This window comes from Coturnix japonica, unplaced genomic scaffold (assembly GCF_054131305.1).
Source record: "Coturnix japonica strain WE unplaced genomic scaffold, WE-NBRP24 Scf039, whole genome shotgun sequence".
NCBI lineage: Eukaryota > Metazoa > Chordata > Aves > Galliformes > Phasianidae > Coturnix > Coturnix japonica.
Window position 1 is genome coordinate 1,259,747 of NW_028188942.1, and position 23,918 is coordinate 1,283,664.

At 42.1% G+C, this 23,918-nt stretch overlaps 3 protein-coding genes and 1 long non-coding RNA gene across 4 annotated transcripts; all 4 read left to right on the forward strand.

Annotated features, from left to right (window-relative positions):
• The first annotated feature begins 918 nt into the window (after positions 1-918).
• On the forward strand, positions 919-2,616 carry LOC146753145 (obscurin-like protein 1). Its single transcript, XM_085530844.1, has 2 exons — positions 919-1,558; positions 2,024-2,616. Exons 1-2 carry the CDS (start codon positions 1,521-1,523, stop codon positions 2,367-2,369), a joined length of 384 nt encoding a protein of 127 aa, XP_085386970.1. The 5' UTR covers positions 919-1,520; the 3' UTR covers positions 2,370-2,616.
• A 9,273-nt stretch (positions 2,617-11,889) lies between these two features.
• LOC146753146 (obscurin-like protein 1) lies at positions 11,890-13,036 on the forward strand. The gene is made up of 2 exons (XM_085530997.1): positions 11,890-12,152; positions 12,796-13,036. The coding sequence occupies exons 1-2, from the start codon at positions 11,903-11,905 to the stop codon at positions 12,990-12,992; spliced, it is 447 nt and encodes a 148-aa protein (XP_085387123.1). The 5' UTR covers positions 11,890-11,902; the 3' UTR covers positions 12,993-13,036.
• A 520-nt stretch (positions 13,037-13,556) lies between these two features.
• On the forward strand, positions 13,557-16,630 carry LOC146753147 (myosin-binding protein C, cardiac-type-like). Its single transcript, XM_085530804.1, has 3 exons — positions 13,557-13,964; positions 14,593-14,859; positions 16,605-16,630. The coding sequence occupies exons 1-3, from the start codon at positions 13,583-13,585 to the stop codon at positions 16,628-16,630; spliced, it is 675 nt and encodes a 224-aa protein (XP_085386930.1). The 5' UTR covers positions 13,557-13,582.
• Positions 16,631-18,125: 1,495 nt separating this feature from the next.
• On the forward strand, positions 18,126-21,199 carry LOC146753148 (uncharacterized). The gene is made up of 2 exons (XR_014940192.1): positions 18,126-18,644; positions 21,089-21,199. It is a non-coding gene; the product is annotated as an uncharacterized LOC146753148 (long non-coding RNA).
• Positions 21,200-23,918: the final 2,719 nt, after the last annotated feature.

The following is a 23,918-nucleotide window of genomic DNA, read 5'->3' on the forward strand; positions in this document are numbered from 1 at the left end:
GTTAGGTGCTGAGTGTTGAGCATTATGGGATGCAGATTAGACCTTCTTGCTTAAAAGAAACAAGTGCTGCACACCTTGGAAACCTATAGAAAACTAGAGTAAAAAGGGCTGATTCTGCCATCTAATTATCTCAGTATTTGTGGTGCATGCTGAAATCCTTATTTGAAGTGGGCCAAAGCTCCATTGCATTTGTGAGAAGTTTTGCATCACCTGTTTGGTCTAGGCCATGTTTGTTGTCTTGCTAATAAGCAACCCTTCTGATCTTCATCAAATCATTGTGGTTGGAAAAGACCACAAAGATCCCCACATCCAGCCTCACCCCATCCCACCATGCACACTGCCCATGTCCCTCAGTGCCACATCTCCATGGTTATTGAACACTCCCAGGGATGGTGACCCCACCACCTCCCTGCAAAGCTGTGCCACCACATCACCATTCCTCTTCAGAAGAAGTTTTTCTTAACATCCAACTTGAACCTCCCCTGAAAACCATCAGTCAAAACAGGGGCTGTTGAAGATGGGCGGAGAGAATGATGCTTCTACAGTCAGTACAAGCAGGGAGATCAAATGTAGAGTGTGTCAACTGCATTCTTGCATTGGCTTGCTGCCCTGCTCCCTCGCCTTCAGTGGACTGCAGTGCTGGTGGTAGAGCTGTGGTGTGAATCCTGGGATTGCACGTACTGCAACGGTCAGCAGCACAGGAACTTGAGCTGAACTTACCCTCCTGGGCAGCTGCTGCCAATCAGAATTCAGACAGCATGCAGAGGAGAAAGTCATGAAGGAAGGGAAAGGGATGGCAGCAGAAGGCTTCACAGAGTGACAGCGGGGAGGAAGGAGATAGGGGACAGGTCCTGGAAGGGTTTGCCATGACTGCTGGGGAGCAGGAGCCTTCCCGGTCACCTGAGCTGGGTATGCCTGAATATGCTTGCATGAATGATCTGAATGAGTGGTCTTCCATGTCTCCACTGCAAATAAAAGGCAATGTCAATCCCCCTCACAACTGCTAGTCCTGCATTCATGCTTGGAGCCTCTGTCTTGGTATCAACATCAGGACCCTGGGATCTTTCCTGGGACCCAAACAAGCATAGGAAGCTTATTCAAAATTGCTCTGCTGTTAGAAGCTGGCTAGCACTAGAGAAGTCCATGATGTAAGTACTTCAGAAATATTCTGCACTTCTACAGCCTTTTGTAGGGCAAACCATGGAATAGAAATGGAAGCCCATTTATTTAGGGTTTATCTGTTCTCCCACGCCTCAAATAGGAACTAGCATGAACGCTCTCAGCAACCAGTTGTTGGTAAAAGGAGAATCAGATAAAACAGTCATTAAAGTAATCAATAAAAGATTCAATGTATCAATCGATCCCACTTAGCAAAGTGATTAACTGAATCACCTTAACTGAAGTGTGTATGCCTAACTAATTACACTTGATATCTTTCTGATGCTAACTCCATTTGTTGACACAAAGGGTAAGGTGGGCTTTAAACACTTTCTTCTATATGTGTTAGGTATTAAGAGGAGATGACCTCAGCCAGTTCTCTGAAGAATCAGGGGTTGCTGTGAGTACAAAACCATGATTTATGCATAAAACTGAGCTACAAAATCTAATGTAGGCCAAATATTCACCATATTAAGGGCTATATCATTACCAAAGGGTAGAGTCAAAAGATAGTTTTCTGCTCTTAAATTTCTAAGTTCCTGATTTTGAGGTCTTCATAATTGAGCTGTACTTGGCTGATATCCAGTGCAGAGTGGAGCAATATCAAAAAGACAGACAGATGAAGATCTGTCATTGTCTTCATTAGAAGAAATCTGAAAATTAGGAGTCCAAGCTGATAGTAAAGACTACCCAGAGGGATGGGATGACCATAGGGACTGTGCTGAGGATGCATTATAATGTGTGATAAACACTGTGAAGCAGAGTTGCTCCAGGAAATGGTCCAATACAACATAGAAGCAACTTTTAATGTCTTCCAGTCACAAGTTGCTCAAATCTAATGTATATTTTACCCAATGTTTTCCAGTTCAATTCCAGAAGCAGAGGATGCCTTTATCAACAAGCAGAAGGTGCAGAAGGAGGTGAAGGCTGCACCAACAGAAAATGCCACGCTGAGCTGCGAGGTGACCCAGGAGAAGACGGAGGTGAAGTGGTACAAGGAGGGGAAACTGATCACCTCGAGCAAGAAGTTCAAGGTGGAGTCAGAGGGCAAACAGCGTCGGCTGGTGGTGAGCCAGGTGGAGAAGAAAGATGCAGGGGAGTACAGCTGCGAGGCTGCTGGCCAGAAACTCACCTTCAAGATTCATGTCACAGATGAGAGAAATTGTTTCGACTGTATTGAACCCCCCAACAAAGAAGGAGGGGAAAGTTAAGTGGTTTGACACATTCAACCCCAGCATTCAGTGATGTAGACGGTGCTTAAATTCTGTTTAATTCATATAGTTTTCTGTTTGCCTTCTGAAGCTATGAACGCAGAGGACTTGGGTAGCCTCAGCTTAAGACAGGCTGGAAATAATTTGGGAATTTCCCTGGGGATCTCAAGTAGATGCAATGATAGCAAAATGAGAAGTCAATAATTTCAGGGGAAATTATAGAATGTTAAAGATATCTTTAGGGCACAAGCACACCCCTGCAAATGCTTCTTCCTAAATAGTCTCAGAGACAGCATTTGGTCACAATGCTAGACGGCGGCATTGGTGGTTTCTATTAAATTAAAGAAACCTGCAACTAAAAAGGTTTTCCAGTATTTTCTTTTGTTTTCTTCTCTATAGCAGGTACAAAAGAAATGCTTAAAAATAGAAAGGCTTCAAGCTGGTGCTTTTCATTCCAAAATGGAGGAAGACAGGCGTTCTATTTATGAAGAGAGTCTGATAAGAAAGTGGAAAAAGGCTTTTTACCAGGGTCTGTAGCAACATAAGAAGGGGCAATGGTTTCAAAAGTGAAGAGGGTAGACTCAGTTTGGACATGAGAAAAGTTCTTTATGATGAGGGTGGTGATACACTGGAACAGATTGTCCAGTGAAGGTTGTGGGTGACTCATCATTGGGAGTGTCCAAGGCCAGGCTGGATGGGGACCCTGGGCAGCCTCATTTAGTGAATGATGTCCCTGACCACGGCAAGAGGTTGGACTGGATGATCTTTAAAGCTTCCTTCTATACCCAAACCGTTCTATGATTCCATAGGGGAAACCATTTTATTACTGCCTCTGAAAACTCAGGAGATATTAGAATTGTTTTCAGAAATAAGTAGGTGAGAAAAATACATTTCCTCACTATGACTTAATCACAAACAGAATTTTTTCCTGGCTTTTGCTGGCAATGTAACTTACAGCTGTCAGCTTGTTTGGACAATTTAATGCCTGTCCCCTTGTATGAAACAGACTTTTCAATGACTGCGTATGCTGGTGTGCTGCTGGACAGTGGGGAAAGGGGTGTTGTTTTCTTTTTGAAGATTTTGGAACATGATACTGGTGGAAATGAAAACAAGTTTAGGGCTATCTAAGCTGTTTTGGTCTGGCAGGGAGGAAGTTCTTCACTGGCAATTGATATAGTTCAGATGTTGGCATTCAGTTCTGTATGGGAGATCACAATGTGAACCACTGATTGATCAGCTGAGGCAAGTGTGGGGTCAGCTGTGGGAGCACAGGTGAAAGTTATGTAGCTGTGCTCCCTGGAGGGGTGGAGTTCAACTCCACCTCCTCTGAGACCTCATTTAAGGGCTGACCCTCACTGAGGCAGCATCTCGTGGAGATCGCTTGCCAGGGAGGATTGTCTCAGCTCTGGTGAGTTCGCTTTTCCTTATATCTTCTGTATTTCTGCGATTTTGCTTGTAATTGCTATCCTTGTTAGTACCAGCATAGTTACTGCCAATACAAGTTCATAGCACTGTCAGGAAATGTGAGTGGGAAAGCTGTCCTCAACGGTACAGTCCAAAGACTAATTTGGGCATTTGGGGAAGGCTGTGTAGAAAAGATTCATGTCTTAAATGTGCCCATTTGCCTTCAATTCCAGAAGCAGAAGATGCTTTTATCAACAAGGAGAAGGTGCAGAAGGAGGTGAAGGCTGCACCAACAGAAAATGCCACGCTGAGCTGCGAGGTGGCCCAGGAGAAGACGGAGGTGAAGTGGTACAAGGAGGGGAAACTGATCACCTGGAGCAAGAAGTTCAAGGTGGAGTCAGAGGGCAAACAGCGTCGGCTGGTGGTGAGCCAGGTGGAGAAGAAAGATGCAGGGGAGTACAGCTGCGAGGCTGCTGGCCAGAAACTCACCTTCAAGATTCATGTCACAGGTAAGACAGGTGTTGTCTGAAATACAGCAGAGAACAGTAAAGTAAAATCTAGTTTCTATTATACAGTGATCCAGTTGCAGTAGTCTGTGCTGAGGTTTTTCCCCTATACTTGATTGCCTGGGTTTGTAGCAAGTATTTGGTTTCAGTATGACACAAAGACCTGTTTCAGTCTGTCTGTAGAATAATAATTACTGATATATGTACAATGGAAGCAATATTCAAGATATTATTGAAATCTCTCCAGTGCCTGAGGTCCCAAACTGTAATTCCTGTTCACAGAAACATTTGACTAAGCTAAGTATGTGCAGTGAGGCTGGAGTGCATGTTGTACGTGCAGCCTTTCATGGCAGGAGAAGCAGGAACTTCTCCTAGTAGTACACTGCCTTTTTACTATGCCTTTATGTTGGAGGCTGCATCTGGATAGGTGAGTCTGCTACTCACGGTAAGAGACCTGGTAGAGCTGACTATTGCCAGAGCTCAAAGTAAGATAGATATCTGCAAATCACACACAAAGAACAAAGGACTGCGTTGGTGAGCATATTTCCTTTGTGCCTTTGACAGTCACAGTTGTGGCAATGGTAGAGGCCATGAGGAGTCTGTTCAGGAAGCCAGGAGTACTGTTCTGGGTCATGAAAAGGCAGCCAGTGATTTGACTATCACACGTTTATGTGTTTTGATGTTTCACAGTGGGTCTGAAGTAAAAGGAACTCAGGTTTTGGTTGCCTGCAGGACAGATGTTCTTTTGGGTTCAATATGTTTGCATAGTGACTTGCAACCATGGGACTGGTGTTCAAGGACCCTTTTGGTTCCTTCAGTTCCTAGGTTCTTTCTTGCCTAGATTTGACACTTTGTTTCGACAGAAGAGCTGATATTCTCTATGAAGGCTATTAGTTTGGGCACAAGTGGTAACCTAAACCTGTTCCAACCTGTACATACAAACCTGCAAGATGGTCTCATTTCAGTCCTTCTGTTTTTTTCTTCCCTCAGAGCCAAAACCTGTGTTTATAAACCAGGAGAAGGTGCAGAAAGAGGTGAGTGCTGCCCTGGCAGCAAGTGCTTCCCTCAGCTGTGAAGTAGCACAGGATCCAACTGGAGTAAAATGGTTCAAGGATGGAAGACTGCTTGCCTCCTCCAGAAAGTTCAGAATGGAATCTGTGGGCAAAACACGGTGTCTGGTTGTGGAGCAGCTGGAGAAGAAAGATGCTGGAGAATACATCTGCGAGGCTGCTGGCCAGAAGATGACCTTCAAGTTGGAAACAACTGGTGAGCATTCAGAAATTCTCAGCCAGGATTTTGTAGCCTTGTTGTGAACTGGGTTTTAGGGTGAAATCTCAGTTTTCTTTGCACCTGACAGTGTGAGAATTTGCTCTGGCCCTTTGTGTACCTCCGCGGTGCTCAGCTGTTCATTCCCTTACTTGGGGATAATGTCATTTATTCAAGGTGATGTCCAAACAGGCTTGTTAACAGTCCTCTGCAGTGCTTTAAGCTGTCATAGGTCAGCCAGAATTTATGCATGTTCTATAGCCATTCCTACATGTTGAAAACACTGCACTGTGCTTAAGCTTCAGCATATGTTCCAGTAAGCACAGTTCCATTAATTCTAGGGGAGTGGGTGAATTAAGCATAGATCTGAAGGCTGCCTTTGCCCAGTGCAGAGATGGAAGGACTAATGTAGATTTGACTTGATATTTTCCCTTCTAGGATGGGAAGGAGCTCTGTCAAAGTAAAAAAGTGGGCATTACTTCCCAGGGAAATAAGAGAAGTCTCATTATTCACAGGCGGTGAACTCTCATTTTCTCTCTCAGTTTGCAACCAGGCTGGGTTGCTGTTTCAGTACTGGCTGTTTTATGCAGGAACTCTTCTCCTGAGGTTAATCCAAGTTGTATCCAGGCCCTTCAGAAGGAAAGGGAAATAGCAGCACAGAAATATGGTCTGATTCTGACATAAATAAGTGCAGACCTGGAGAGTTAAAAGGGATTGTGTGATGTTCAAGGGACTTTGAAGCAAAGATGTCCCCTAGGTAAGATTTGTGGCTGACATTCCCCATACATTGTGGGCACACAAGCTAAGGAGAGACTAGTGATGAGCATGCAGAGAAGCCAATGATTCAGACAGGTTTGTAGTGACACGACATTGTAGAGTTCTGTCTAGTTCTCCTTGGCATAGTTTGGAAAATGAAGATGAGGTGATGGTGGTAACCAATATGGCTTCCTCAAATTCAAGCCATGCCTGACAAACTTGGTGGCCTTTCATGATGGAGTAACAGCATCAGTGGATAATGGGAGAGCAACTGACATCATCTACATGGACCTGTGCAGAGCATTTGATCCCGTCCTGCATGACATCCTGGTCACCAAACTGGAGAATAATGGTTTTGATGGATGGACCAGTTGCAGGATAGGGAACTGTCTGGATGGTCACACTCAGAGAGCTGCAGTCAATAGCTCAGTGTCCAGATGGAGGGTGGTGTTGGGACCAGTGTTATTTAACATTTTTGTAGGCAACATGGAGAGTGGAATCAAATGAACCCTCAGCAAGTTTGCAGATGACACCAAGCTGAGCGGTGCTGTTGATGTGCTAGAGGGAAGGGATGCTACCCAGAGGGACCTGGACAGGCTGGAGAGGTGGGCCCTTGGCAGCCTCATGAACTTGAGTGTGGCCAAGTACAAGGCCCTGCACCTGGGCCAGGGCAATCCCAAGCACAGGCACAGGCTTAGAGGAGAATGATTTGAGAGAAGCCTTGACCCTGAGGAGAAGAGTTGGTGTGGAGGGAGGTGTCCCTGCCTATAGCAGGGGGACTGGAACTAAATGACCTTAAAGATTCAGTCAGTTCTATTGTTTTTCTACCCTTAATTTTGCTTGAAAGGTTTTAGAATAAATGAGATTCTGGTTTCCATGAAAACTGTTTGCAGGGAGCTCCATTGTAGCTAGTAAGTCTATCTTTAAGTTCAAGGGCAATAATGCATTGACTGTGTTGAAAAGGGAAATGACTCAGGAATGGATGATGGTTTAGAATAAAACATAATCCTACTTATTTTCTATGCAAATATGTGTAAGGAAAAGATGCTGCACTCAGTTCTGGAAATATCCTGACAAATATATCTCTAGTGTTTCACAGCTGGAGATATCAAGATTGTTAAAGCACTGGAAGATGTGGAAGTGAATGAATATGGGAGTGCATCTTTTGTCTGTGAGATTTCACACAATGAGGTTCAGAGCCAGTGGTACAAAGATGACAACAAGCTGAAGGCTGATGACAACATTAGAATGCAGCAAGATGGTAGGGTGTAAGCGGGGGATCTTTCTCCTGAGTGGGGGGTGGGTTGGAGATCAAGCATATAAGACATCTGAAATGAAGAGGGTTCAGAAGCGAGTTCCCCTTTTGTTTTGGGACTGAGGTTTAGGTGGAACAAGTGACATGGTGGGATGCTTAGTGTGGGAAGTGTGATGCTATCCCACCATCCCACACTGCTGGGAGCAGGTAGGAAATGAGTGCAGTTATTTCCAAAGTGGGGGTGAACAGGGCAGTCAGTTCACCTCTCCAAAGAGGTTTTGTCTGACAGTGAGTGTGATCCTTCCGTATCAGGTACTTTGAAGGTGACGACAGCCACATTCGGTCAGTCCTTGTAGAAGCCATGTTTAGATTCTGCTTTGGTGGGGATGTGGACGTGGGGGAATGGGTGGTTTCATTGACATGAGAGAACAGGCAGTGATGCTGTGAAACCAGATGGATGATGCTCAGCCTGGCCATGTGCCTCAGAGCTCTTTGCTCAAGGAAGCCAAGTGTAGTTGTGGGTTTGCTCTCAAGAGCACAGTTTGGTAGGGATGAGTTGGCGGTTAGACTAGATGACCTTAGTGGTCTTTTCCAGCCTTAGTGACTCTGTGGTTCTCTGCTTCAGGAAAGAGCTACTTGCTGACTTACACACGTGTCCAAGTCAAGGATGCAGCAGAAATAAAATCTGTAGCAGAAAAGGCAGAATCTCGTGCCCATCTTACAGTTAAAGGTAATTATGCTTCTGATGACGATTTTGATTAAATTATCTTATGTTATAAACGAGCTAACATCCTTTCCTTTAATGTCAAGGAACTTAAACACCACCAGGGCCTTTCACAGAAATAAAAACTCCTACCTACCTACCTTTCTGCCCACAAAATATCCAGCTTCTCTTTTGGAATTTACTTTTGCAAAGTAAGATGGATTATTTTCTTAGGAGGTTGATTTTCTACGTTTAGTCTTCAGATTTGTGTTTGAACGTTGAGGGATAAAAAACATAGCTTGTCTTTTTCTTCATTTTCTCTTGCTGTTTGAAAAGAACACAGGGTTTTGTTTTTTTTTATATATATACAATGTTAGGGTATATATATGATGTTAAGTGTGATAAAGAAAAGGGAGACATTTGAGTTAGCACACTACTCAAGAGTTCAGTCCCCAGCTTTGCCACTGTTACAATTATAAGGGCAAGAACTTCCTGGAAAATGAATTTCTCCTAAGTAGAGTCATTACATTTGAGCTACAGAGACCTTTACTAGGTGAAAACTTGTTGTTCAGAGCTAAGTTGCTGTATTTAACCAAAGTAATTATCAATGTCCGTGTTTCAATGAACCTCTTTTCCATTTCGTAATGCGAGGAGTTTGATATTGGGATGGGAAGGTCATGGTTTGATTTAGATGTTGGACTGGGAATCAGAAGATCTGGGCTCTTTTCAGATTGTCAGTCTTATTGTCTGACTTCTTAACAACATTCTTTTCTTTCTATTATTTTTTTAATGATGTTTCAAGGCATTTTGAGCTGATAGGTGTAGTGTTCATGTGCAGTAATGCTGACGTGAGTAAGTGGGGTGATAATGTAAGGGTTTTTTACATTCCTTCTAAATCTCTGCTTTCTCTTGTTCCATCCTTCTTAAAGAGCAATCCATTAATCTAGTAAAGGAGCTGTGTGATGACTATGTGACTGAGCCTGAAAAAGCCAAATTTGAATGCGAGATATTCATTCCTTCTGTGAAACCTCCCAAGTGGTATTCCTACGTGGGGAAGTCTTACAGGCTGGCATAACCTTTATTATGCAGCAAGAAGGCACCATCCACCAGCTGACCATACCGAAAACCACCACTGATATGACAAGCACCATTCAGTTCTCAATTGGCAAATCCAAATCCACAGCCAATCTGCTTGTCAGAGGTAACATATCCTGGCTTGGTTTACATCATGAAGATGAAGAATTAATTAACGTACAGTCTTCCTTCACTGGGGTCTTTGAAATATTGTGTGTGTGTCTGGAGGGTCTGCTCCATTTCCAGTTCAAAGTCGTTGGACACTAAATGGGACAGCTGCATCTCAGTAAAAGATCTGTTTGAATAGTTGTGATGTGCTTACTATTCAGATCTACAGAGCTGAGGTTTTGTCCTTGGCTATACCAAAGAAGTCAAATCAGGTGAAATTAATTGTATTTCTGAACTAGACAAGGTTAAGTTTGGTAGCACCTAAATTTGATGCAGTTTGTCATTGATTTCATCTGAAAGAAACTTGCAGGCTTTTTATCTGCTGTTGTCCCCAGCGTAAGAGTCTCCATTCACACCCTAAAGTACTTGTTATATTTTCAACTCACTCTTATTTGAATAAAAGCCTCAACAATTGGGAGCAATTTAATAAGCACAGAGCAAGAGCTGGAGCTTGCATTTGGTAGATACTATACAGTATTACTTTATAGAAATATAATCAATGGCCTTCCCTATAGACAATCATTTGTTTTATCTTTAGAGTGGTTCAAAAAACCATTGTGAACATGACATTAATTGGAATGGAATACACGCAAGAGACTTTCCTCTTCTTCCAATTGTCCTCATCCTTTCTTCTCTTCCACCCCTGCTTTTCAGATTACCATATACAAATCACCAGGAAGCTGGAGGACAAGACAGCTTTGGAACATCATTCTGTCATCCTGTCCTGTGACTTCAGGCCTTCTCCAAAGGTTGTGAAATGGTTCAAAGGCCACACACTCATCAAGCCCTCTGAGAAGTACAAGATCAAGAGGGATAAGCATTCATCAGAGCTCAAGATTCTGAAGCTGAAGCCCAATGATGCCGGTGTGTACAAGTGCAAGGCAGGAATTGCAGAGACTGAAACCACGCTGACAGCTGAAGGTAAGAGCAGGGGGTGTGGTCTCTTACATGTCCTATTTCACCTCAGATTTCTTTTCTTGAGGTTGATTTCTGCTGTTCTCTCCTGCTAACTTTATAAATGTATAATCTTCACTGAGAATACTAGCCAAAGATCGTCTAGTCCAACCATTCTACCACATCCCAGTATGATTTATAGTAACAGTGGTAACAGTTCACCTTGTTTCCCTACAGCCCGCAATGTAGAAGTAACGAAGCACCTGCAGGATGTGGAAATTGAAGAAGAGAGCTCTGCTGTCTTCTCCTGCGAGCTGTCCCATGATGACGAGGACGTGGAATGGTTCCTGAATGGCAACCTCCTTTACACCAACAATTACAATGACATCAAGAACGTTAGCAATTGCTGCACATTGACAATGAAGCAGGTTAAGCCTGAGGATGCTGGCCCAGTGACAGTGAAGTCAGACAAGGTGTCAGAAAGCACGTGCCTGAAGGTGAGAGGTGGGTCTGATCACACCCCTCCTGGATGTAAGAGATGCTAAGGAGCCCCAGTTCATTCTATTGTGCAGCAGTCCTGCTTCTAAAGCTCACCTCTCTGGGGTGACAAGACATCAGGGGCTTTCTTCCAGTGGAAGGTTCCATTGCAGCAGATATCAACTAAGGAGGATGGTTTTGGTGTCCTGCCATAGCATTCCATTGCTTTTTATCATCATTTTACTTAACTCAAGAAGAGTTACAAGAGCAATTTCTTTTACTGCTTCAGTAACATGCAGTGTCAATGCTGTTGTCTCCAAGTATTTATGACTGCAGGGAGAGCTCATTCAGTGTGTGTTTTGCCTCTGGGATGACTAATGACCAGGCTGTGAGCAACCTGATCTAGCTGTGAATGTCCCTTTTTATTGCAGGGGAGCTGGGCTAGATGGCCTTTAAGGGTCTCTTCCAATTCTAAGGATACTGTGATTCTAATCTGATCTCCCTAGCAATTAAGCTCTTTTTCTCTATGCACTCCAGAGTTTGAAGAATTTCATTTTTCTCCTTTCTTTTGCATTTGGTGGAAGTTTTTTCCCCAGTATAAACATCTGATGTGTGAAATAGAAGATAGATAAAAGGAGTCAATAAAACAGGAAAATCAAAAGTGTTCAGCAGCTTATCCTCTTAATCCTGTGGCCTGCTGTATGAGCTCTGCTGTATGTGAGGGCAACGCCGGCTCTCCAGCTTTAGAAGAGTTGCATCCCAATTACTTCATATGATATCAGTCCCACCCACCGGCAATGCAGGCTGTCCCTCCTGTTCCCTGTATTCTCCTACTGAATACTTGAGAATTCCATAAAGTGCATTCAGTCAACGGACATGAAATCGCTTTAGGTTCTATACTGGTGTCGTCAGTAATGGTAAAGATTTATTGATCCCTATTTAAATATCTGAAAGCAACTGGAAATGTCTCAACTTCTGTATCACGTTGTTCTGTTTTGCCCTTTTAATTGCAGAGAAGCCTGCTGTCTTCATGAAGTGTTTGAATGATGCTTTTGTTGAGGAGTGGGGTGTGATTAAATTGGAATGCGAAGTCTCTAAAGAGAAGGTCAAACCAGTGTGGAAGAAGGACGGTGTTCTGCTCACTTCTGGCAACAAGTATGAGCTGGTACAGTCTGGGAAGACCCTATATCCCCTTATCCATGACTTCGAGAAGTCAGATGCAGGTTTCTATACCTGTGATATTGGCAGTGATGTTGCCAAATCAAAGGTCGGCATTCAGGGTAAGTGCTGTGGAAAGTAAAGGAGTGCTGAAAGCACATTCAGTGTGGTCACTATGTCTTACACATATTCCCCCACGAGCCTTAATAGTTTCTACAATAGAAGTGTATTACTGCAATTTAGCACAGTGATGTCTGGAAAATTCCCACTGCTTTTGATGTAAATGTATCTCATTTTGCCATGAAAATCACCAAACACATCATGAATGTCCTGGAAATATTTCCTTTCTAAACATCCCTAAAATGGAGAAATGGTTTGAACACCAGTAGGGGTAGGATGGTAACAAATTAGCTAATAGAAACATTTAATTTCTTGTCATAGGCAAAACCCTTTTTCTCACGCAGCATCCTAGAGTTGTCCTCTCTGTTAGGTTGTTCCCTCTGTAGCTCATTTAATCTTCATTCTGCTCCATGGACTGAGCTGCTCTAATTGTAGTTCTTCCAGAGCAAAGACAAGAGATTCACGTCTCTTTTTTTTATAGCTTTCTGGTAATTCTGAGTGGAGAATGTCTTAGAGAATACATCAGTAAGGAACACAGCCATGATCTGCAAATCCTGAGTTCAAACACCAGTGCTGCTACTCACATTGGTCACGAATGCCTTTTCTCCATATAAACCTCATACTAACCTATCTCTTACCTTCCAGAGCTGAATAGTGGCATTACCAAACAGCTGAAAACCACTGAAATCCAGGAGGGAGAAGATTGTACTTTTGAATGCATTCTGTCCCATGAAAGCATTGATGAGTTCAACTGGACACTGAATGGAAGCAGAGTGGAAAATGGTGGGCGATTTAAAGCTTCTAACGTGGGTGGAAATATACTCTCATTATCAAAAGTGTGACTCCTACTGATGCTGGGGAAGTCGTTTTTACTGCCCGTGGTCTAACCTCCAAAGCCTGTCTGTGAAAGGTAATGAGATGGGAGAGATTCTGGGGTCTGATTCCTTCAACTGTCTTCTGATAAGATTGTCGTGAGAGCTAACTCATAATATGGTTAAAGTGAATAGCAACCTTCTACTTGAACCTTGAAGCACTGAGAATTTCTCTTAAAAATAAGTAAAAGGACAAAACATTTTACACAAATGTGAGAACTACCCAAAGCACTGGGGTAGTGTTGGAAATGGGCATCTCACTACAGCTTGTTCCATTAACAGTAAATCAGGAATGCTCTGTTGAGGGAACTGTGGGAGCAAATATCCTCTAAGTATAAGCTGAAGGGATGGCCTTCACACCATCTAGCTGTACAACAAATTCCTATCTAGAGCATGTGCATCTGAGAGCATCATCCGAGGCTCCCAGTGTGATGAGTGGAGAGAAGAAAGAGGCAGTTTTCAGACATGGTTCATCATCCTCAATTGGGTAGATTTAAGAGAGAATAAATGCTGCCTGGAATTCTATTGTCTGTACTTTGCAGATTACTGCTGGCTGTAGGATGGCGTCTGTTGCAAGTGCCTCTCTAACTTATCTCCAGCATGTAGATGCGTGTATTTTGAGAGAGGCATCCTACCCTAAGTGTATGTTACTCAAAAAGCAATGTTTTCTTCCAGGAAAACCTACTGAGGTAACAAAACAGCTGGAGGATAAGACAGCAGCAGCAGGGCAGGACATCAGCCTGAGCTGTGAGCTGTCAAAACCGGATTTGAACATCAGGTGGTACAAGGATGGCAAAGCAATCAGAAAAAGCCAGAAGTACGACTTGCAGCAGGAGGGAACTGGGGCCATTCTGATCATCCATGACTCTACTGCCAAGGACAGTGGGGAGTACCCCTGTGAGACAGAGGACTCCATAACAAAAGCCAGGGTCACTGTGCAAGGTGAGTTGAAAAGCACACTGGGGATGGCATGTAGAGAAGTCGAGGTAAATATCTGCAGCCTGTGGGTGATGTTTTTCTCTTCTGTTTCCTTGAGCGAGATCAATTCTTAGTTTTCAGAAAATACGATGGATTAAAATCTTTTCCTTAAAATAATCTGGAAACCGAATGATTCTCCAGTGTGATGTGGATCTGGGCAGCCTGGTCTGGTGGTTGGTGGCCCCTTGACCGGGGGTTTAAAACTAGATGCTCTTTGAGGTCCTTTTCTACTCAGGCCACTCTATGATTCTGTGATCATTCTATGGTTCTATGATCTTGGTTGTTAGTGAGCCAAGAAAAGATGGCAATCTGAATTAGTCTATATTGAATACGTGTAATCAAAACTATATGCAGTTGATCAGATGAGATCCTACCAGCGCATGTATAATGGTATTGAACTTTCCAGATATCTACTGGAATTATCAAACCTATGTAAATGGGTGGACTTTGTGGTCTTCTTAGACTCTTTGCATCTCTATGTGATATTCTGAAATGAGGGCAAAGGAGATTCAGGACACCTCTGTATGCTTGGGACTTGTTGGGGTAACAAATCCCTTTGTCCTACACCCTCATCCTTTTTTTTTCCTTCCAGAAAAACCTAATTACTTTATCAAGGAACTTTCAGATGTGAAAATTGAAGAAAGTGGAAGTGCACTTTTTACATGTCAGAGCGAGAAAGCCACATCCTTCGTCATATGGAGGAAAGGCATTGCTGTGCTCAGGCCTGGCAGGAAATACAAGAGGACACAGAAAGGACGAGACCTGCAGCTGTGCATAAAAAATCTGGAGAAAAGTGACAGTGACGTGTACACCTGTGACATTGGTGATGCCCAGTCCAGAGCCAAGCTGGTTGTACAAGGTATGTGTGAGAGCCATATGACTGCGCATCCTGTTTCTCCACTACCAAGACATTATCCTGGTAGAATTTGTACATTTATGGCAGGTCTTTGGGGCTGCAGCTGTCTGGCCTGAATAGCGGTTCACAAGCCATGCACAGAGCAAGCTGCACAGAAAGGGAAAGAACTACCGACTAGAGCAGTGCCATTGAGAACTTTATGTATCATTTAAAAACCAAAAATGCTGATGTACGGTGAGGCTGGTGACACAGAAATCAGTGTGAACTTTCTATCTCTGACCTTTCTGAGTTAAAAATAGTCCTCCAGAGTTCTAGGCAAAAATTCCCTTATGTTGCATTCTGGGTAGTTGTCACGGTTTAAACGAAAATCTACCTGTGTCCGTGACAGGGGGGCCACAGGCAAGCGAGGTGCTAGAAGGAGCTGAACCTCAGTCCCAGCTACTTCAGAAGCAGCCCAAACCCCCTCGTACATCGCTAAGATTTTCTCAGTTGGAGTGTAGCACTCCTCAGACCCTTTATATGCTCGACTCCAAAGTTCCGGGGGTTGGCCTTGGGTTTCTCCTAAAGCTCTTTGCCACAAACTCCAAGTGGGACCTTTCTCTCCAGCAGCAGTGTAGCGGATGTTCTTTACATCCTGTCCTGTCCGTACTGGCCCCAAGGCCACGGCACGGGCTATCTCTTGTTTTCTCTGCTCAAAAGCCTGCTGCTGCTCAGGACCCCGTGAGAAATAATTCTTCTTCCGTGTTACCTGATAGAGGGGGCTCACTATGTGGCTGTAGTTTGGGACATGCATTCTCCAAAAGCCCACTACTCCCAGAAAAGATTGGGTCTCTGTCTTGGTGGTGGGAGGAGACATAGCAGTGATTTTTTTCAATCACATCTGCTGGGATGTGTCGATGCCCATCTTGCCATTTTACACTTAAGAACTGGATTTCCTGGGCAGGCCCCTTCACCTTGCTGCGCTTAATGGCAAAACCAGCTTGCAAAAGAATTTGGATTATCTGTTATCTTTTCTTGAAAATCTCTGCTGCTGTATGGCCCCACACGACAATATCATCGATATACTGCAAGTGTTCGGGAGCAGTAAAATTATTCATGCTTTATATGATGTTATGATGTGGAATAGCAAAATTACAAAATTATTAAACCATGACACCCTGGTATTTTTCTTTTTTTTTTCTTAAATATTTTTTTTTTTCTTAAATATTTTCCTTTTTATTATTAAAATGTTATGGGCACATCTTATAGAAACACAAGGCTGTTTACAAAGAAGTGCATGCTGTGTTGCTGTATGATGAGCAAGATACATCTATTCTTCATCTAGCAGGAATAGTTGCTGAGCCTTAAGAACAGTTTCAGAAAGCTTTGGGAATTTGGGCATTTTCCTTGTTTCTGCAACACAAAATGAAAATTTACGCTGTATACAAAGAAAAGGGGAGTCCGAACTTGTACGTTAAATTTGAAGGAGATCAATCTGGGGTAATATTTAAAAAAAAAAAAAAAAAAAAAAGGGAGTGTGGTCATCAAATACTTTAAAATATATTAGCTGTTACTAGAATGACACTTATCTTCCCCCATACGAATCACTGTCGTGTTGTATGTGAATTTGTGAGGTGGGTTTTGAAGCTGAAATTAAAAACTTCTTGTATGGCTGTCTTCATAGTGGCTATCCAGACTATCTGTAGAAATAACAGCTATTATGTAGTCAGCTATTCACCAGTTTTAACTGATTATAAATTACGTTTCAGCGTGGAGAACAAAGCATAGTGCCTGACACCTGTGTTGATCCTGAGGGCATTCTTGATTCTGTGCATTATGATGTCATGGATATTAAAGAGCAAGCTGAGGCAGCACATAGTTCCATTGTATCCCTGGGGGACCCGAAGGAAGATACTGGCTGGTTTGAAAAGCAGCTGGAGAAAACTAACTTTGAACTGATGGAGACCAAAGAAGAGCTAACAGAGAAAAACACCAAACTACTTAAAACTGAAGAAGAGCTGATGCAGAAGAACAAAGGTGAGTTATGCGATGTGAAAGGTAGAAGACAGAAATAGTTCATTAATCTAAAAGAGAAATAACCAGTCTGAGTAGGAATTAGAGGAGATGTTCTACCTTTGGAACCATAGCCTGTAGATAAGTGATAGTTTGTTCCTTGTGTATATTCAGGTTCAGCAATTCCACGGGTTTTGGTTATTTCTTTTCTTTTTCCCCCCTCTCCTTTAAACTGCAACTAGCAGCTTTACGCTTTCGTAAGTATGGGGTTAAATGTCTATATCTTGATTTTTACTTTTATATTGCAATCTCTACTCTTCTTTATGTCTTGTTGATGCAATGTTTTTGTTCCAAGAAATTTAGAAAACTTTTGAATCACTCCCAATAAGTGAAGACCACATGCAAATTAATTAATCTGTTCAAAAGCTACCTAAACATTAGAATATCTGGAAAAATTGATTACTTAATAAACTATCTATTGGCTACTTATGTAATACAACCTTTTCTGTGTGTTACAGACTTTGAAATGCAGATGATTAAATTGGATGAGTCTGTTGAGCAACTTAAAGAAGCAACTGAGGTAACTTTATCAAGAAGATGTTGTGTAAAATTGTTTTAATACCAACTTGTGGTAGCTTAAAAAGCTATGAATGCTCAGGATATCTCCACGTTCTATGCAGTCCATAAAACTTTATCCTGACTAATGTACTGCGAGCTACTGAATATGTGAAGACTAGCTTGATATAAGTATGTGTGCATACCACTTCTGGTGGTTTTTGTTCATTTTTTGATGTTTGGTAGCCTGAAGTAGCTCTGAAAACATTTATAGTTAATTCTGTCACTCAGATCTCTAACCTTGTAAGCTTAGCAACTTGACCCTTCTTAGTCTTTGACTGTCTGCATCACTGCAACTTTGTATTTCCATGGTATTAAAGCTGACTGTGATGAGTAGTCATGTCCTCGCCTATTACTTCTTCCAAGAACAAGGCTCCAACTCTATCTGTGAGATTGTGTGGCCTGAACACTTCTGAAGCTTTTCTTTTCATAAGTTACTAAAGATGAATAATCAGTCCTTGGCAGTGCCAGCATGGCTTAACAATCGTCATCTTGTAAGTAAGGAAGCTTCACTTGTGGTCAAGGACACAATCTAAAATATGCGTGACAGAGCTGACTAAGCTTTAAGGTTGGATTATATCTGTCACGATGAAAGTGATTTTAGCAGCTTAGCAGAAGTGTGATGTGATGAACTTGTATGAGAGCTGACCATTTGCTCTTTGACCATGTTTGTAATTTTGTTGACTTCTTGGAAACAGGAAATTCTTTGATAAACTGGTAAACTCTTGATTGTGTGCAAGTCTTTTACTTTGTAACCTGCTAGGCTCTTGCTTTCCCTTGTATACTCTACCGAGTATTGCACTTGTCATTATCTGAAGGTGTACTTGTTGTGTCTGCTATTGAAATTTGTAACTGATGTCTATAGAGTCACTGGGTAAATATTTTAGCTGTATGGTTTTGTGTAAATATTTGCCTACAGAAGATTACTGAGACTTAAGTGCTCCTTTTGTTAAGCTTCAATGTAACTGATCTTATATCAATACAGGAAAAGACTACCTACCATTTAACTACCATTAAAGCAGAACCGGCAGAAGAGAACACTAATAAAGGAACTGAAAGCAGCCAATTTTCAGTGCTTTCAGTTAAAGCACTGAAACAAGAGAAAACTGAGTTGGAAGTGGGAAGAAAGCGCAGTACTGATGAAGATAAGCCTACTGTGGAAGAGCCACCTCCAAAGAAAGGTACAGTTTCTTCCATCGTTGAACAGGGTGTCTTCCAAAACAATAAATTGCTTCCTATTCCGGATAGGAAGCAAAAGGCTGTGAAGCGCGTACCTTATGGTATAAGGAGAAAAGCCACTGTGTTAAACTGTAAATAGAAGTAACTGTTATGTAAATATCCCTTTTTCAGAAGGTCCTATGCTGTTCATTTTTGAATGCTTAAGAATAAAAGTTTTTTGCACTATTTTTTTCCTTTTTGCTGCTTTTTCCTCATCTGTTGATGCACTTGCAGATTTGGTAATAGTTTTAAAGCAGTTTCTTTAGGATTGTTTCAACTGCTGTTGCTGATCTTCTGAGTAGCATCAGCTGTTCAAGTGCTTTTTTTTTTGTTTGTTTGTTTTGTTTTTCCTGAAGCAACTATCAAAATTGTTGACGACCTGCTAATTGCTCGCTCATGGGCAATATTTGAGCAAAATGGTTTGGATAAGCTCTGATGCATTTAACTTCACTTCTGGGCACAGCTGAGCATCAGTGTTCCTAGAATTACGGAAGGCATATACAATGTAGAAGGGAAAATCTAAAACTTAGCTGTAGTCCCTTCCTTTCTTGTATTCCTCTTGCAAAATATGTGCAAGGGAGAAAGTCAAGGCCTTCTTTGGATGAGATGCTGTTCTTGGATGATTTGTCCCTGCTGCCTTTATTTGGCATAAATATTGAATCCTAATGTGACCACTGAATGGCATCACATATAAGCATCTTACCAGAGACTGAGGGAGGGATGTGGACTCCTCCATACTCCAAATAGTAGTGGGTTTGTTATAATCATATGACCAAAGCTCTCATTTAAAAATTAATGACAGCAATGCTCCACATAGGAATTAAAATGGGTAGCTGATAGTCACAATGTCAGCGTGAAGTTTTCTGTTAAGAAGTACTGAGTATTCAATCATGTTAAAATTTTCTTCTATTTGTGAGTATTAATAGCATCCAATTTCAAAAACCGCTTAATATATATTCTTTAGCTATGTTAAATATACACAGTAGAACAATGAGCACAGGTATGTTGTGCTGGTTCTTTTGTAGAATTAGTTATATAAGTAGCACGAGCAAAAGTGTTTTAGGAGATGCTAGGTTATCTCAGCTTCAAGTTCAGGGTATTTACACCATTCTCTGAGCTTTTAGGTCTTGTTTCCTATGCTCTGTAATAATGCTTTTTCCCTACTTCCTGTGTAAGGAGCTTCTAGACTGAACATTACACATCTTCTCCCTAGTCTTATTTATCTTGCTTTAGTGCTTGCTTGTTGTTTTCAGCATAAAGTGTTTAGATTACTTATAAATCATATTCCCCTCACTAGTGTTGCTGGGAGCAGCAGTCAAAACCCAAAACCTGGTTTGGGGTGGAATACGCCACTGCTGTTTCTTCAGTATGACTTTTAAATCAGTTGAGGGCTGTATATAAAACTCCTTAGATGAGTTAAGAGGCTGTTTCCATGCAGTACATGTGAATCTGTATGTAATGCAGGCTGCACGTGGGCGCTATAAAATTCTGCATTTCTGTAGTTGTAGTAATAAAAGGACTGTACAAGAATCACCATGGAATATATTGTTGTGGTGACACAATCCCTAGTAAGTCTTGACTTATATTTATTTTTCTAATACTTAAAGTATGCATATTATGGAATGGACATAACTGGATTCTAAAGCAATGATGAAATACAGCAGAAGTCGCTTTTGATAGAAAGAAAATGCATGTGATTTTAGCTAATTGCTCACCAGTTAAAGAAAAAACAGCCCCAAGCTAATGGAATATTTATGGAAACTTGAATCTGCAAATTTGTACAACTTTATGCGTGAACTTTATATGCAAAAGAGTAAGTGTGGACAGAAGTAGGAATCCTCATATTTTGTTTAGAGATCAACTGAATAAGAGAGACAGATATCAACACTTAAGTGATCAACTTGTCCAGGGTTTTATCTTTCTTTTGAAAGTAAGAGGACTGTGAGTTGGAATGAAATTTCTTAGAGAACTGTTTATCTACCATTTAGATGTAGATGGAGTGATTCCTGGCTGCCTTATAGGGATTGCTGAAGCACGGAAGATAGAAAGAATATAGCTGTGAATTATCTATCTCGTTCCCATGTTTCTTAAATCTAATTAGATTTTCTACTGGTGTGGAGTGGAAGGTTTGAGTAGTGCCATGGTAAAAGTGTTCTTCCAGACTGAAAACCTTTTGCTGTTAATTCTGTATAGAAATCTGAGGCACCTGATTACGTGTCCAGAGAACTTTAATTCCTTCACTAGTATCGAATACTATGTGATGTGAGGGTATGGCTTGCATATTACGACAGTTTTTCATTTAGAAGTTGCTACTTGGTGTTGTGAACTGCTATGTAATAATGATTTTAATCAATCTGAGCTACATTCCTTTTCCCTTTTTTTTTTTGTTTGTTTGTTTGTTTTACAGTAGTTGTAAATGAGAGAAAGAAAAAGAACACTGTAGAGCAAAAGACAATTGAACACATGAAACAAAAGTGCTCCGCGTACCGAAAGGAAGTACTAGCACTGAGGGAAAGAACTGAAATCTTGGAACATCATTTAACTGTGCTTGAAGAACAATGCAGAAGAGAAAAAAATAAAAAAGAAGACTTCAGTAAGCAGGTAACAAACCTGCGTATTGAGCTTTCTTTTTCTGAAGAAACAGCTGATGTCCTCCGTGAACAAATTCTGCAGGGTCAAGCTGACTATCGGGAAATTGCTTCTAAACTGGATAAACAGAAATCTATAAATATGACACTAGAAGACAAAAATGCCTAACTAACTAACAACATAGAAGTTGCCAAAGAATATATAATTGATAAAGTGTCACAAGTAAAAAAAATGCGGACCAAATTAGATGAATTATACAAATGTCACTTAGAGTTTCACGCCATCGGTACTGACTTTGTCAGTGTAAAGGATTCCTCAGACTCTGAAAAAGATGAGACAGGGACATCTCAAATTAGTTCTGCATGCATTCAGTCACAGACTTCTTCCATCTCAGATCTTGTGCAGGACCTCTCCTTTAACTATAGTCTTGAAAGGATTTGGGAAGTATGCAGAAGTATTGTTGATGTTTCCTCACAAAAAAGTCAGCACATCAAAGCACTGCTTCAAGACAATGAAAACCTAAAGGCGGGACTGAATAATGCTGAAAATCATAATCGTCAACTTTGATCTAATTGTTCTGCTACTCTTATAGAATCTTCAATTAAAGATTTCATTTCCTTCTTAAAATTTCTAATTTCTCCACTAGTGAGTGGGGAGTTTACATAGCATATTTGTCCTTGTCCCAATGGGACCTCCCATAAGGGGTACACTGAGGTGCTGGTACAGCTAGTGTCTGGGAAAGGAGAAATTTTTATGTCCCTTTTACATTGTTTTAATTCTCTCCTGAGCCCAGCATGCCCCTCTTTTCTGTGAAATGTCCCTGTGTGCTTTACCATTTCCTCTTACTGGGGCAGCGCCTGTCTCCCTTTGTGCTACATTGGGGTTATATGGGGGGGAGATTCTCAGGAGGGTCCCATTGATTAGTTCCTTTTTCTAATTCCTCTCCTTCCTGGTCCGGGCCTTTTTCTTTTTACTAATCACAGGCTGGTTTCTTGTATCCAACAGGCAGCATATTCTGATTCCTCCTTTGAAAAGGGGTTTTGTTCTTTACATATAAATTCGAGATCTGAGAAACCCAACCTTCACCAGATCTGTATTTTGGCCAAATACTGATTTTCCCTGTAGTGGATCTCTAGGCCATATCTAACACAATATTTAAACATCTTTTCCCTATCCTTTTTCCTGGTTTTGGGATCATTTTAACCCGTCCTCCAACTTATATACTAACCACCAATGATTACATTATTTGATGAGGGTGTTCTTGCTTAGAGTCCCTCCTGGTTCCCCAGCAATATCCCTCTGATATGCCAATATACATCCTAAGAGATTTTCTTAGGTATCTCCCTTATGTTCCTACACACATGAGGAGTGGGAACAATGGTTCAAAAACAAATTTCATAAAGTTAACATGTTAAAGCGGAGGTAACACAACCCTATTGTTTCTCTAATCTGGATCATTATCACATTGAAACCGTGGTATTTTCTACAACAAAAGCAACAGGGTCTCGATACTAATTGTGGTTTGCCTTTTGTGGGCTTTTACCCCGCAGGATCATCTGCTTCTGTCTTTAGTGAAAGGACTCTCCCTCAGCAATCCCAGACCCTGGAGGTTAATGAGAGAGTCCAGGGAATGGGAGATTTCCCTTTAGTCAGGGAAGAGGTGGTCCGTGAGTGCCTAGGAAACATTAAGGTCGATAAATCCATGGGACCTGATGGGGTGCATCCGCGGGTGCTGAGAGAGCTGGCGGAGGTCGTTGCTGAGCCGCTCTCTGTAATCTATCAGAGGTCTTGGAGAACTGGGGAGGTGCCTGAAGACTGGAGAATGGCCAGTGTCAGTCCAGTCTTCAAAAAGGGCAAGAAGGAAGATCCGGGTAATTATAGGCCGGTCAGCCTCACCTCTGTCCCAGGGAAGGTGATGGAACAGCTTGTGCTGGATGCCATCTCCAGACAACTGGGTGATAAGGAGGTTATCAGGAGTACTCAGCATGGGTTCACCAAGGGGAGGTCGTGCTCGACCAACCTGGTGGCCTTTTATGAAGATGTCACTAGCTGGGTGGACAGGGGGAGGGCGGTAGATGTAGTCTACCTTGATTTCAGTAAGGCTTTTGATACTGTCCCCCATGACATCCTTATAACAAAGCTGAGGAAGTATGGGATAGGTGAGTGGACAGTGAAGTGGGTCGAGAATTGGCTGACTGGCAGAGTGCAGAGGGTTGTCGTTGGCGGTGCAGTGTCTGGCTGCAGGGCTGTAACTAGCGGCGTCCCCCAGGGGTCTGTGCTGGGTCCGGTCTTGTTCAACATCTTCATCAATGACCACCCTCAGCAAGTTTGCTGATGACACGAAGTTGGGAGGATTGGCTGACACACCTGAAGGCTGTGCTGCCATTCAGCGAGACCTGGACAGGCTGGAGAGCTGGGCAGTAAGAAACCAGATGAGGTTTAACAAAAGCAAGTGTAGAGTCTTGCACCTGGGTAGAAATAATTGCATGCACCAGTACAGGCTGGGGGAAGAGCTGCTGGAGAGGAGCTCTGCTGAGAGGGACCTGGGCGTCCTGGTGGACGACAGATTGACCATGAGCCAGCAGTGTGCCCTTGTAGCCAAAAAAGCCAATGGCATTATGGGGTGCATTAAAAAGAGTGTGTCCAGC